Below are 13,605 nucleotides of genomic sequence, written 5' to 3' on the forward strand. Positions count from 1 at the left end.
TTCCAAGGTGACTTTGTCCGAAAGAAAACGTAATTGATTTTTCCAGAATTAAAGTACAACCCACTTGGATATTAAAAGAACTCCAATGCAACAATTTCATCACAGAATAAAATTTGTTTTCGATCATTTTAATAGCAATTATCGCATTTCAACATTTGTATTCTCGCAGTGTATGTGATTAGTACGCCTAATTAATAAGTGATTCCAATCCTGAAGAAGGCACAGTTGATTTTTAATTTTCCACCCACCGAAAATACTTATAATCTCTACAGTTTAGTTCGTTTCAGTTTTCACTTTTTTTTAATTACTATTTAAAATTTTTACAAATTCCTAAGCATCCGCTTGAAAACTGGATATGAGATTAGAGGCCTGAATTCTTTACTTATGTGTTTCCTAAGTATTTACGCAAAGTATTCCGGTTGCTGTGCGTACTTAAATAAATACTCTCGATTTCTTAGCTCGTTTCTGGTCTAGGAACTTTCAAAGATCCAAAATGAGCGTGTAATCACGATCTGGTAATCAATCCACTTTAAGAAGGTACTCTTCTTGAGTAATAGAGATGCAGGCTGTAATGTAGATAAACATTTAGTAAGATAATCACAACTGAATGGTTGAAAAAAGAGCCAGAATATATGTTAATTAGCTAATTACTCTAAGGTGCAAAGTACCTTATCTTTATTAAATATTTAAAAGTGATTTTGCATTTAAATTTATTTCCATTGCAAGTACAGTCCAGCCATTCTGCAAAAGGATTATTTTTTTTTTCTTTTTGCTAAGCCAGCCACGTACATTTAAGGAGTTATCGTTTCGGATAAAGTATAATGAATGCAAAAATTGCATAAACTGTATAAAATATTATTTCTAACATTCCTTGAGTTTAAAGCATGAAATAAAACAAAACAAAAAACATTGCACTTAGTAGTAAAATAAGACAAAGAAATTTAAACGTTACTTCATTTATAAAAACGACAATGAAATTAACATCAGAATGAATAATTACTAGCAGAGCTAAACCATTCAAAAAAATCAATTAAGGTCGAAAGTTTTTTAATTTAAACTATTCATAGCATATGAGCAAAGTCACTTTAAATGTAGAGCCAATAGATTACTTTCCTGTCAAAGCAACAGAAGAACAAGTGTTCCATAAAGTGTACCTAGGAACACGTAACTAGCGTTCAACTAACTGGGCAAGCCACTCAAAGTTGTGTCAGACTTGCTTTGTGCTTCTCTCGTTTTTATTCAATCATGAATTAACTATTGCTACGTTATTCTTCAGCAAATGAGCTTAAACACAATGGAAGAATTGATTTACAATGATGCTTAAAATCCTAAACTAGTCAGACTGTTAAAATTCTTTGGACTGGTAATTAGAATTTTGAGCTGCTCTTATCTTCCTTTCTCATATACGCGTAGTGTAAATTTATATTAATGATAATAATCATTCAGCTTATCTAACAATCACATAGAATTAAATTTTAATAAAAAAAACTTGACAAGCAAAAGACTTGAAGCTTTCCTTATATTTTAATTTTTTTCTTCTATTAAATTTTCTGAATGAAACTTTAATTTGTTTCTCGCTGTATTTTAAGATTTCATCAGAACATTCTTACTGTTGTCTGTTCGGGAAAATGTATGGATTGGCCTTCATGATAGGATTAACGAATCAAGCTACGAATGGGCAGATGGTTCGTCAGTTGATTATAAAAACTGGGAACCCATGGAACCCACGGGAATTACAGATGAAAAGGTAAGAAGTTTTTAGTTTGAAAAAGTACTTATATTATTTCTATATCGCTGAAAATTTGATTCATAAAATGTAAAAAAAGTAATTGTTAAAAGTAAAGAAATGAAAGAAACAAATTGTTGAAACACAAGACATTAAAGTCGTAAAAGAAACCTGTTCATAAAAATGCAAGAAATGAGGAAAACCACCCTTTAAAATTATAAACGAAAGAAATTAATCCATACCTTTAAAAGTAAATGATTAAATGGGAAAGTAAATCCTTATAAAATTAGAGTAGTACATAAAGATATGTTTCTTCACCGTGCGTCTAGATCCAGAAGCAATTAAATAATATTTTTACTCGATTTACTATAGAAGCAAATCTTTACCAAAAATTTGAAGCAGGGAAAATGAGCATTCATTAAACAGAAAATAAAAAGACAAAACGGATAATAAAAGACTTCTCTTCATTGAAGTTTTGATATTATTAGGCCCTTTTATGAATTTCATATGCTATTATGTATTCTGAATTTAGCAAACACTATAACTGTATGTTGAAATTTAATACATAAGACCTAAAATATGGGAATTGCGCTAATTCTCCGTATGAATTTTTTCCTGCACCTACATAAGCATGTTTCCTTCAGAAATGTCGTGGCATTTAACTCCAAAAGTTAGAAAGCTCAACAGGAGTTGACCTAAAATAAAAAAACAGCTTAGAGTGCTGTAATTCGAAAGTCAAAACATTACTTTTTTCGTCAGCTAAAGTGTATAAATGAGATGAATAGAAGTATGCGCTTAAACACGAACACAGTAGCAGATACTATAAGTTTATGGCTATATATGATAAGTGATGATATGCTTAACAGCATCTTGAGGTGGAAAAATAAATGAGGAACAGTTGCGGCATAAAATTTCTTTAAAAGCTAGCTCGAAATAAGAGCTTAAAATTTGGGTCCTTAACTAGAATAGCTAGCAAGCTAGAATTTTTGGAAGCTTTCAAATCGATATATATATTTTTTTGTCTTAGGTAATGTTCCAAATTACAATCCCCATTTATCCATTACCTGCAGCACTAGATTTAAATTCTTTGACAGGTATAAAATCCATTAGATTAAATAGATCATAACGCACTTAATAATTTTCTGTCTGCAATCCCACCGTTTAATCATTACACGCAGCCGACAATCCCGTCAGAAAACTCCTTTGATAAACAAGTAATACTTCAAATGAACAACTTAATTCATCAAATATAGTAATATAAATGCTTACGGTAGTTTTATGCAGATAGTTAAATTAAACGAAAAAGAGCCTTATCAAAAATAATGACAGCATTAAAAACGACAAAATTTGAAAACAATAATAATAAATTTGATTTAAATACAATGATTAAATCGATTTAAGCACAAAAGTAAAAGAACATTTAAATTTTTTAATAGGAAGACTGCGTTGAAATGGTTTTTCGTTCATTCAAACAACATGGAGAAACAGGGCATTGGAATGATATAGACTGCAACAATGAAAAATTATTCATTTGCCAAACAAAAAAAGGTAAGGAAGTATTAATTCTCATAATATTGAAAAGACTTTAACATTTGAACTATATTCATACCATATTAAAATTTTTTTACAGAAGGAAAATAGCACTTCATTTAGGGTACTCTCGTTTGTAATTCTTATTTAAAGTCTTGAAAATCCTACTATAGAATGGAAAGCAAATTTATCGCTCCATCTATAAAAGCTCTACAAGGTCTCATGAGGATGTTAAAATAAACGTTACGTTTAAAACTTGAACTTAACATTGGCCCAAACTGTGCATACAAACCGAACTCCACCGATTGCGGATATTTAATGCCAGAAAATTGAATTAACAAATTAAAATGTGTTCCTAGTTGGATACTACATTAACAGACTTAAATAAACGTTGGCTCAGACTGTTAATTGTGCGATTATTTTGCGATCAAAATGTCTGTTATCTCCAGCGAGCGAAACTATATATCGAAAAATCTAAAGATATGCTGTTTTTAAGTATTTCGTGATTTTGCTATTTAACCGAATTTTATGTGGCATAAGTGCAAAGAACATGATATTTAATGAATAAATTTAACGCACAAAACATTAATAATAGCAAGACAAAAAAAAAGAAAGAAAGCTTTGCTAGCCAGTACAATTGACATGATAAACTGAGAAAATACTGAAAAGTGTGGGAAAATGTATGCCAAGACTCTATCGAGAATGCTGCTTTAAAAATTTTTGTGATTTTGCTGTTGAAGTATATGTGGTGTAAGTATGAAGAAAACGATGCTTAATAATAAGGAGTCAAAAAGAACTGAGTTACCAGAAAGAAGTAAGTGTTAACAGCAGATTGGTAGACTGGGAGCTCAGAGAAAAGGTAAGCAAACCTTAGCAACCCCTTTTGGGCGACCGCTGTAATCCAAGCCTTTTCAGATTTTTCTTTTTTTGTATTACTTAATAATAATAAATTATTTTTATACTGTCAGCGATATCTGATTTACATACAAATCTGTCTATATATACATAAGCAAAATACCACTGACTCATCACGAGATCTCTGAAGCTTTCCATCCGATTGACTTGAAATTTTGTATAGTTACTCATTCCATGATGTAGACGCGCACTAAGAACGGATTTTAAGTAAATCCTGTCCAAAATGGATTTTTGTTATGCAATAGAAGTTTCTGATATATTTAATTTTCAAATCCAAGTTCAGAATTTTCTTTTATTGTTTCGAAACCTAGATATGAAATACAATGTTGCCAATGAATGCATTTTCCTTTAAAATTATTAAATTGGTAAATAACTTGCATTTAACCAATGATCACAAACAGCATTTAAATGATAAGGTTAAAAATAACATTTATATTTAACTGTTATCATAAGTTTCATGAAAATAAATGTTATTATTAAGAGAAATAAATTAATGTGATGAAAAATAAAAATGTTGTTATTTATAGAAATTGCCATAATACATAAAAAATCAAGGTCAAAGAATTATAATTGATTAAAAAAATTTGATAACAAAGATAATAACATATAATTTCATGAAACTTATGATACAGTTAAATATATATAAACCTTAATTTTATGTTAGAAAAGTTTTCGTGGTGTAGACCTACTGGGGATCACATCGCGTTAAATAATGGGGACGCATCCCAATACACAGTACCTCACGGGTGATGTAGAAATCTGTGTATGACAGATTCACTGACTGGCACGATACTTTCCGACTTTAAATTTAAAAAAATGTACATTATTTGTCAATTCGAATTAGACATTTCGTCCATATAAGAACTCTAGGTTCAAACAGATAGTGTGTCCAGCAAAGCGGGCGGGTGTCAGCTGGTCCTATATAAAAGTGTTTTCAGAAACATATACTTTATTCGTAACATAATTTTCGCCTGCATAAGAATCTGCATCACTAACTTCATTGCGCAAACACATTTCTACACTTTTTTCTTAAAAATTTTAGATCTTTTCTCAATTTATTTCTGTTTATCTTATAAATTTAATCTATTAAAAAAAAATTCAGGTATTTATGACACTATATTTAGGGGAACCGTCATTTCGACGGATTTCGGAAGTCATGAGGAAAATTACAAAATAATTAGTTTTACAATTCAAATTTATTTCCCTTCAACTGTTTAATTTCAGAGTTTTATGTGTTGTATTCGTATCTTTACGGATACCCGTCAAAATAACGAGTAAGCTAAAACTGTTTTTGGTGATAAATGTAAAAGTAGCCGGAACGTAGGTACTAAACAAATGTCATAATTCAACGGAAATATCTTTCGATAACTTCTAACCCAATATGACTGCATCGCGGTTCATCAGAGTGTGTGATTATATGTCTATCATACTTGTCTAAATATATATAAACATAAAGTGTTAGGCTCAAAACTAAGGAACATAAAGTGAACATAAAGTGTTAGGCTCAAAACTAAGGAACGATCTGCAGTCTTTAATTCCAGTCAGCGAGTCAAGACGTTTTAAAAAAAGTTTCCGTTAGCACGGAATAAAGACGATCGAGAAGAAAGTATACATTATTATGAGCGTTAGCAATATCATTATAGACTCATTATAGAAAGCACTAGTTTTATTTTATTCTGACGAAATACCCTTCTTTAGTCATCATGAGTAATTCAAGAAGAGATACTGAATTGTTAGCGACGGTAGTTAGCATTAGCGAAAATTTTTCTGGTACAAGGTCTGATAAGTCCGTTAACACTAAAACTACCGTAACTTTATTACACCAATAAAAACATAACTTTTTTTATACTGATAAACTACGAATCCAGCAAACTGACGGTTATCGGTAATTCTAGTATTCAGATTGTAAGTGTTTTTAAATCAAATTAATCTTTCTTTCAAGAAAAAAAAAAAAAAAAAAAAGTTCGTGGTTTCCTATATCCGTAGATCTGACAGGTTTCCTTTAATGTAGGTATACAAATATGTGCCTAAAGCTAGTGTTAAGGCAAGGCAATAAAGATAATGAAATAATAAAAATTTGTAAATTAACCAGGAACCCTCAAACAAAAATGTGGGTTGATTAATGGTTTATTCATTTTAATGTTCGGTTAGGCGTCTAATACGCAATACAAATCTGTGATACCTTAATTTTACCTTTAGAAGAATCTTTTTCTCCTATTCTTGTGGCAAAAGTTATCTTTGGATAAACCTGTACGCACATTTAAATGTTTCTTTTAATGAAGGTAATATTATAATTAACAAATACGCAACAACCCAAATGAATTTTTAAATGAACCCACTTTTAAAAGTTATTTTGCATCGATAACGAAAATGAGAGTAAATATTCGTCCCGCATACTGAATTCAAATAGAGAAATTGAATCATGGCGCCATCTATTTGCTTTATACAGAATTACCAGTTGAAATGACCGTTCATGTCGAACGGTCTTCCACTGCACAGGAACACAAAATTATTAACATATCAAGCAAAGCCAAGTATGTTAAAGTAGACTGTTAAGGGATTTAAAGGCAATTTAACATTTTTTTTTTTTTTTTTTTTTTTTTTTTTTTTTTTGTTTATCTTGTACTTGCATTGGGGACATTTTGCCTTTCTACCAAATGCAAAATTCGCCTAGCTTTGTATCGTGCATTTATATCTCAAAGTTTACATTTTGTTGACTGTTATTGTTAGAACACGCTTAATTTGTATTTATATTAGGCGGAATTAGCAAGCGAATCAAATGCCAAAGTTTCAGTCAACTTTAATGACCACTCAACATTAATTTGTTTTACGTTTCAATTAATAACAATTCTTTCAAGCTATTTTTGCAGAGCTAAAAAAATCTTCCAAACCTAAGAATTTTACAGCATTTTCATTATTACATCATTACTGTTGTTACAACATTTAGGAGAATATGGGGCTGCTATCACTGCCGCGGGAATGTTCTTTCATCGGTATTTAATTTTTTTTTTTTTTTTTTTTTCAAATTCAAAGGTAATGATGATATTTAATAAGTAACTATTTATAAGAACAGTTAATTGATTATACCTTTCCTTTTTAATAATATCGAAGCATGAAGAGAAATTCTAGCTTATATGTAACAAAAATGTAAACAAAATGAAAGAGTTGATAAAATAATGAAAGTATGGTCATAAAATGCTCTAGTTAAAAAAGGAATTCAGAACTTAAGCCTGAACACAACTTTAATTAACAACCATGCAGACTATTTTGTTTTAAATTGTAGCTCTATATGTTGAAAATGATACATTTGACTTACCAATGGCATTACAAAAAAAATTTAATTGAGATTTTGAAAAATTTATCTGTTAATATACAAATTAATCATTTTTTCAGTTCTTCTTAGTCACTTCTTATGTTTTTAAGAATATCAAAACATGTATCATGCAAAAAAAATTAGACATAATATGTTCGTATAATAAAGCGACGAAAAGGAAACAAAATATTGAAATTTTTTTTAAGCATGCTTATACGTAAATACAAAGAAATCTCTGAAGAATATTAAAAATTTAATGAAAAATAAAACCTTTTTAATATAGTATTTTATAGAAAACTTACTTAGATTGAATATTTGATTAACTCTGTTGACATTTTCTTTAAAATTAATAAATTACTTCCACACTCCGTAAACATTTATAAGTCCAAATAGGATTATATTTTTTTCTCCCAGATATTTTTCATGAGAGATTTAAAATTAAATTAATAAGTGTAACATTGTTAATAAATTTTTATCAAAATGTAACATATAAATTGTAACAAAAAAACTCAGTTTAAATACTTTGTGATTTTCAGATTTTAATTTGAAAAGGGCAATCCTCATAAAGGTGTCCTTTACACAGAGGCCAGTTCTGAAGACGCCTCCATCACAAGATATGGAAATTATATGTTTTTACGCAACGGAGTAACGACTTATACCAAACGATGATGAATTTGGGTCGAGCTAATGAGGCGATAAGTTTAAGATGTTCATCTCAGATGTAAGAGAAATAACCAAATAAAAAAATTAAGCAAGCAAACAGAACAGAATACAAACAATCTTATTTTGTCGTAGAATTTTAATAAAACTCTAACGATTTCAATGAAACACAGGTACTTTTTCTTCAAGCAGAAAAAATGCCAAAATATTTTTTACCGTTGAAGAAGAGGGATCTGTGTGTGATCATATTCAAAATAGATAGTTTTATTCGAAATCTGTGCCAAAAAATGTTTACTTTCTTATTAATTTTAAATTTTCGCCTTTGGTCTGCCTTCTGGTTGCTTACGATTCTTTATATTATTATTATTCGTGTTTATTGCTTTTTGCTCCATAAGTTCAACTATTATGATTAATGTTTCATCAGTTTTGTTAAGTATGGATATGAACTGACAGGGCGGTGCCACGGCACAAGGACCTCGAGAAATTTCGTCAATATCCAGTGGTCCTATCCGCTCTTCGTAGCACTATGTTATTAGGTACTTGGAATATGATAGCATTCTAAAGATTCAAATTTAATAACATTACTACTTTTTTTTTTTGTGCTCTTATATACTGACTGGTATGAATTGCACTGATTTCGTTCTCCCACTTGCTAACGTGATTATAAGTTTCCTAGATTTTTTTCTTTAAAACAGAATATTTTTTTATTATTCAATAATATCAATATGTTAAGTAATACTGATGCTTATTGCCCCCCGAAAGCATGCCTCACATATTTTATTCCGATTTCCTATTCTAATTTGTTGCAGCGACGCTTGGTATAAAAATCTCGGCGTCAGTTTTTCGTCTCTTTGAAAGGAGACAGGCAAGAGGGATGTCGCTTCTGAGAACTTTTCTTTGGCTTGTCGTAACGGCTTTGGCTTGTGTATCGTTTTCAGAAGAAAGCTCTTTCCTTTTTCGTACCTTTTTTCATGAAATGAATCAGTGAGATATCTGCAAGTTGATATCATCTAAAAATCCGTTTTTCATAAAGCTGCAGTTTATTATTAGAAACATCACCATCTACGTGTATTGGAGAATGCAGAAAGCACGTTTTTGCTCCCATTCTTATGTACAGACTCGAGGCAAAAGATAAACTTTCTTTCGACTGTGCAGAGCGATCCACCAAAATAATATTTGGTTATTATTCATCCTTGTTAGATTCTAGTTGACATTTGGTAAGCAAAAAGCCCAAAAGACAAAGACTCGATAGGATGCATCTAGATAACAATTTATTTCTTATATAGGGATTCAAAGCGACGAACATGCAAGAGCCGTTCAGGTGATGTGTGATTAAAAGGCACCTCTTTTTGTGGTCTTATGCTGAGTACTAATTATCACAATTATAACTCTTAAATAAAAATTCATTCTCATGTGAACTGTTAGTTTTTTTTTTTTTTTTTTTGGCGCTATACAATAAGGTAAGTAATTAATTATCCATCTTCCTCGTTTGTATTATTGTGGACACAATGAAGGTACATTTACATTCATAATTATTTCTAATATTTCGGTATCCATACATATTTCTTTACTACATGGATTAGAAGATTGAGATTGTAACACTGCATTTCTTAACAGTCTGTTTGCTAGATTTAAAATAATTGATGTATTCTAATACATCACTTAGTCATTGATATCATTATTGATCTCGACTAGTAACAATGCTAACTTTATTATATATATTGTATAAGATATAATAATGTTAGCAATACTTTTGTCCCTGGTAGTAATTCAGTAACATTACTAATTGGCAATCGTTATTAGTATTATTGTTTTTGGTTTTGGTTATTTGTGTTACTGGTTATTGAAACCATTTCAATTGGTTTCTAGTTCCTTGCCCGAAATAATGTATTATAATCACGAAATATTTCGGGTATTATATTTCAACGGAAATATCTATTTTGTCCTTTTCCGATTTTGGCCATTTACGAATTCATTTGGAAGAATTTTTTGCGTGATGACTGCACTTAAGGACAGAATCAAGGACTCTTTTTTTTCAAAACAGATTTTAAAATGCATCTAAAATTGATTCAAAAGAGATTTTTATCTTGACGTCTGTACGTATCTATGTATCTCACCTAACCCAAAACGATCAGCGTAGAACGTTGAAATTTTGTATCTGGGACTGATATAACATCTTGTTGTGAAACTACTTTTTTATGTCAATCGATAGTACACACACACACACACACACATATATATATATATATATATATATATAAATGTATATATATAAATGTATAAATAAAAACAAAGGCCAGTCTGAGTAACTACGACACTTCATACGATAGACATATAACTAATGACACTTCATACGTTGTCACATACAGGTGTTTTAAATGACCAAAATATTCATATCTTGGCAATGTCAAATTAAAAAAGAAAGTTTTATTCGAAAAATAATGAAATCTAACTGCATTTTATATCCCTAGTTAGTCTAAAAATAAATATCTAACAACATTTAATATCAGTTTGTTGTTGTAAATATCTAACAATATTTAATATTGGTTTACTGTTGTTCTAAAAGAATATTCAATAAGCTGCACAAGGAAGTCATGTGGTGTCCACATCAAATTTTTTGTATTTGCTACATATTTGGTAATATAATTATTTTGTTTGTTAGGTATTAGTTAATTCTATACTTTTATTATAGTTAGTAGCATTGCTACTGGTGAAAAAAAATATTTATTCACATGTTATTAATGTCATCACATTTTGTTCTTCAGTGAAAATACCTTTTGCGACCATCTGAATAGCTGTTAAGTAGTAGAGGAAGAAATATTCATCAATTTAAGTTCTAGCTTGGAAATTGTTTCTTCTATTAAAATGACCTACTAGTTTATATGTAGTCCACGCAAATACATTATGAATAGATAGATAGAATTATAAGAAATTATATCTTTCCATACTCTTTCTTTCAGATAAGAACATTAAAAAAAACCTTGATCCAAGGTTTTGTCCTGCGGAGCAGGGTGGAGGATGGAATTTCGAAAATTCTTGTTACAACGTAATTCCCAAAGCGAGGTGTTGGTTAGACGCCGAGGAAGAATGCAATCGAAATTTTGAAGGTCACCTTGTAACCATAACAGATTTTACTGTTAGTCTGTTCCTTGACTACATACTTCGCAACATCACTAAAAGTGTATGGATTGGTATTCAGATACAAGTAAGTTACAGCCTTTGAAATTTAAGACACAATTTATTAGAAATGCATGTAGACAGTCCGTCAAAAAGTGTATACACACACAATGAAATCTGTGGACATTTATTTTAGAAACTAGATTTAATAATGATAGCAATGTGTAGATCCTTTCCTTCAACAGATATTATTATTCAGATAAATTTAAAGTGCACCCAGGCATTTATAGTTATCTGAATAACTAACTATAAATGCGTCAGGCAGGGAGTCTAAATGGCCTGTGCGTGGTTAAACATTTTTGTGTGACGAAAGTAAAGAATACTGCGTAAATAAAAACTGGCTACACTGATGGACCTCACTGAAGAAATTAAAATAGTAATGTGTAGCAATTACAAGAACTTTGACCGACTATGCTTGAGCATTGGTTCGTTGTTATAATTGTTGTCGGCACTTCCGTATTATAGCGGCTCACAATTGAATTGCTAATCAACCAAGCAATCTAGTAATAATACGTTGATGGTGCTGATCTACAAAAGAACTCAATTCTAGTAGCTTATGCCAAGTAGCTTTGGTTTCTAAATCATGTTACTCATGTTTTTGTAAATTTGAAACATGGTAATGTTACGTAGTGACAGGAAACAGGTACTTATAGATCTGAAATATTTGATTAATTTTAAGTGAACCATAAACCGGGTGATTAAAGTCAACAGTGCAGTAAAGCTTTTACGTAAGAAATTGGCTTTTCTACAATTTTAATTTACAGTAGTCAATAACAGCGTCTTTGAAACCCTTATATTATTGTTTGAAGTAATTAAGTGTTTGCCACAAAATTGTATTACTGAAAGTGTGATGTAGTTTAAGGATATTTTTTGCGAAAAACTCAGCCTGTGGTAATTTCTTAATATTTTGAAACTGTTTGGTATTCATAGTAGCAAAAAGGTTTTTTGTGTTTTTATTAGTACCTCCTGTTTTGAGTCTTAAAGTTTTCCTTACTCTAAATTTTAAATTCACTCTAAGTAGTCTTTTCTTTTTGTTGTACTTTGAATGTAAAAGTTGAACCTATATGGACAAAGCGATTTATCTTGTAAGATTTAAATATATTCTAAGGTTGGGAAATAATATACCACATTGAGATTTTTATGTTGTTAAAATCATGTAACTGAAAATGTTCAAGTACTGCTGTCGTAGATTCTTCCTGGCTAGTAGCAGTTTGACTAGGCTTAACTTTTTAATGTGAGATCTGTCGTTATTAATTCTGACATTAAAAGTACCTTTTTGTCTTTAAAAGGAATTGTTCTTGGTTGGAGGAAATTGGATTAAGCGTGACATTTAACTTATAAGTTTTTCAAAGAGAATTTTTACATTCTATAATTTTTATCTAATTTATTTGAACTAAAAATTAAAGTAAGAAGTAGCTAACCTTTCTACATCTTGACACTCGAGAATAAAATACGATCTGTGTGTATAGTGCAGTTAATTTTTTGAAAGGAAAACGAAAATCCGATTCTCTAAATGGTGATAATCGTAGACATTTTAATAATATTCTTTATGTTAACAGCCGATAACTAAAGAGTTCTCTCTTGGGAAAGTCGATTGGTATTAAAAAATACTTTATAGAAATATTCCTCCGATAAAACTACTAAGAATTGAATTAAAAGTCTGAGTTCAAAAAGAAATAATTTTTTATTTGGTTTATCGTGTACGATATATGATAAATCATATAATGCATATATATATATGCATTTGCTATATGTTATTGCTTTGGTTTGAATATTAAATAAATATTTAGGCTTAAGAGACTGGCAGCACTACAGCAACTGGCTGTAGTGCTGCCATCTATGGGAGATAAGATGAAGCGTTTGGATGATACGTAGGTTTGGCATGCTTTTTTAACCGGCAAGTTAACAAAATTTGCTCTTTGTCGTTTCGTATCTTCTTTGTTACTGAATAACTCGTCAGAAAGTATAAATACTTTTTTTAGTATCGACTAAATTTTGACATTAATATACTGATCAAATTTCAAAAGAGTATCATTTGAAATTAATAACAGTATCCGATATAATTAATGCCCTTAAATCTGTTTAATTTGAAGCATATTTAGTTAGTAAAAGACTTATTAAAATATATTCAAAAATCAAAATATTTAAACTCTTAAAAACGCTTTTACAAACTTACAAATACAATAAAATTGCAAAGTCTTCCAGGATTATTAGTTTACAAATCTTTCTATTTTAAATATTTTGTGTTTATATAATTACTTTTATGAATAAATAAGAACGTTAC

The 13,605-nt window shown here is 30.0% G+C and overlaps 1 protein-coding gene across 2 annotated transcripts in view; it reads left to right on the top strand.

The window, feature by feature from the left end:
* The window catches only part of LOC118192538 (macrophage mannose receptor 1-like), a 63,688-nt gene that overhangs the window by 10,907 nt on the left and 39,176 nt on the right, over positions 1–13,605 (top strand). The window contains exons 4-6 of one of the 2 annotated variants that reach the window (XM_035363534.2): positions 1,590–1,747; positions 3,163–3,274; positions 11,105–11,349. In XM_035363534.2, the coding sequence (XP_035219425.1) occupies positions 1,590–1,747; positions 3,163–3,274; positions 11,105–11,349 (515 nt within the window). The remainder of the gene's footprint in view (positions 1–1,589; positions 1,748–3,162; positions 3,275–11,104; positions 11,350–13,605) is intronic. The other variant, XM_035363535.2, reaches the window with a different exon arrangement.

Source organism: Stegodyphus dumicola, chromosome 6 (genome assembly GCF_044657685.1).
Source record: "Stegodyphus dumicola isolate Sdum_Otavi_A_Nest chromosome 6, ASM4465768v1".
Taxonomy (NCBI): Eukaryota; Metazoa; Arthropoda; class Arachnida; order Araneae; family Eresidae; genus Stegodyphus; species Stegodyphus dumicola.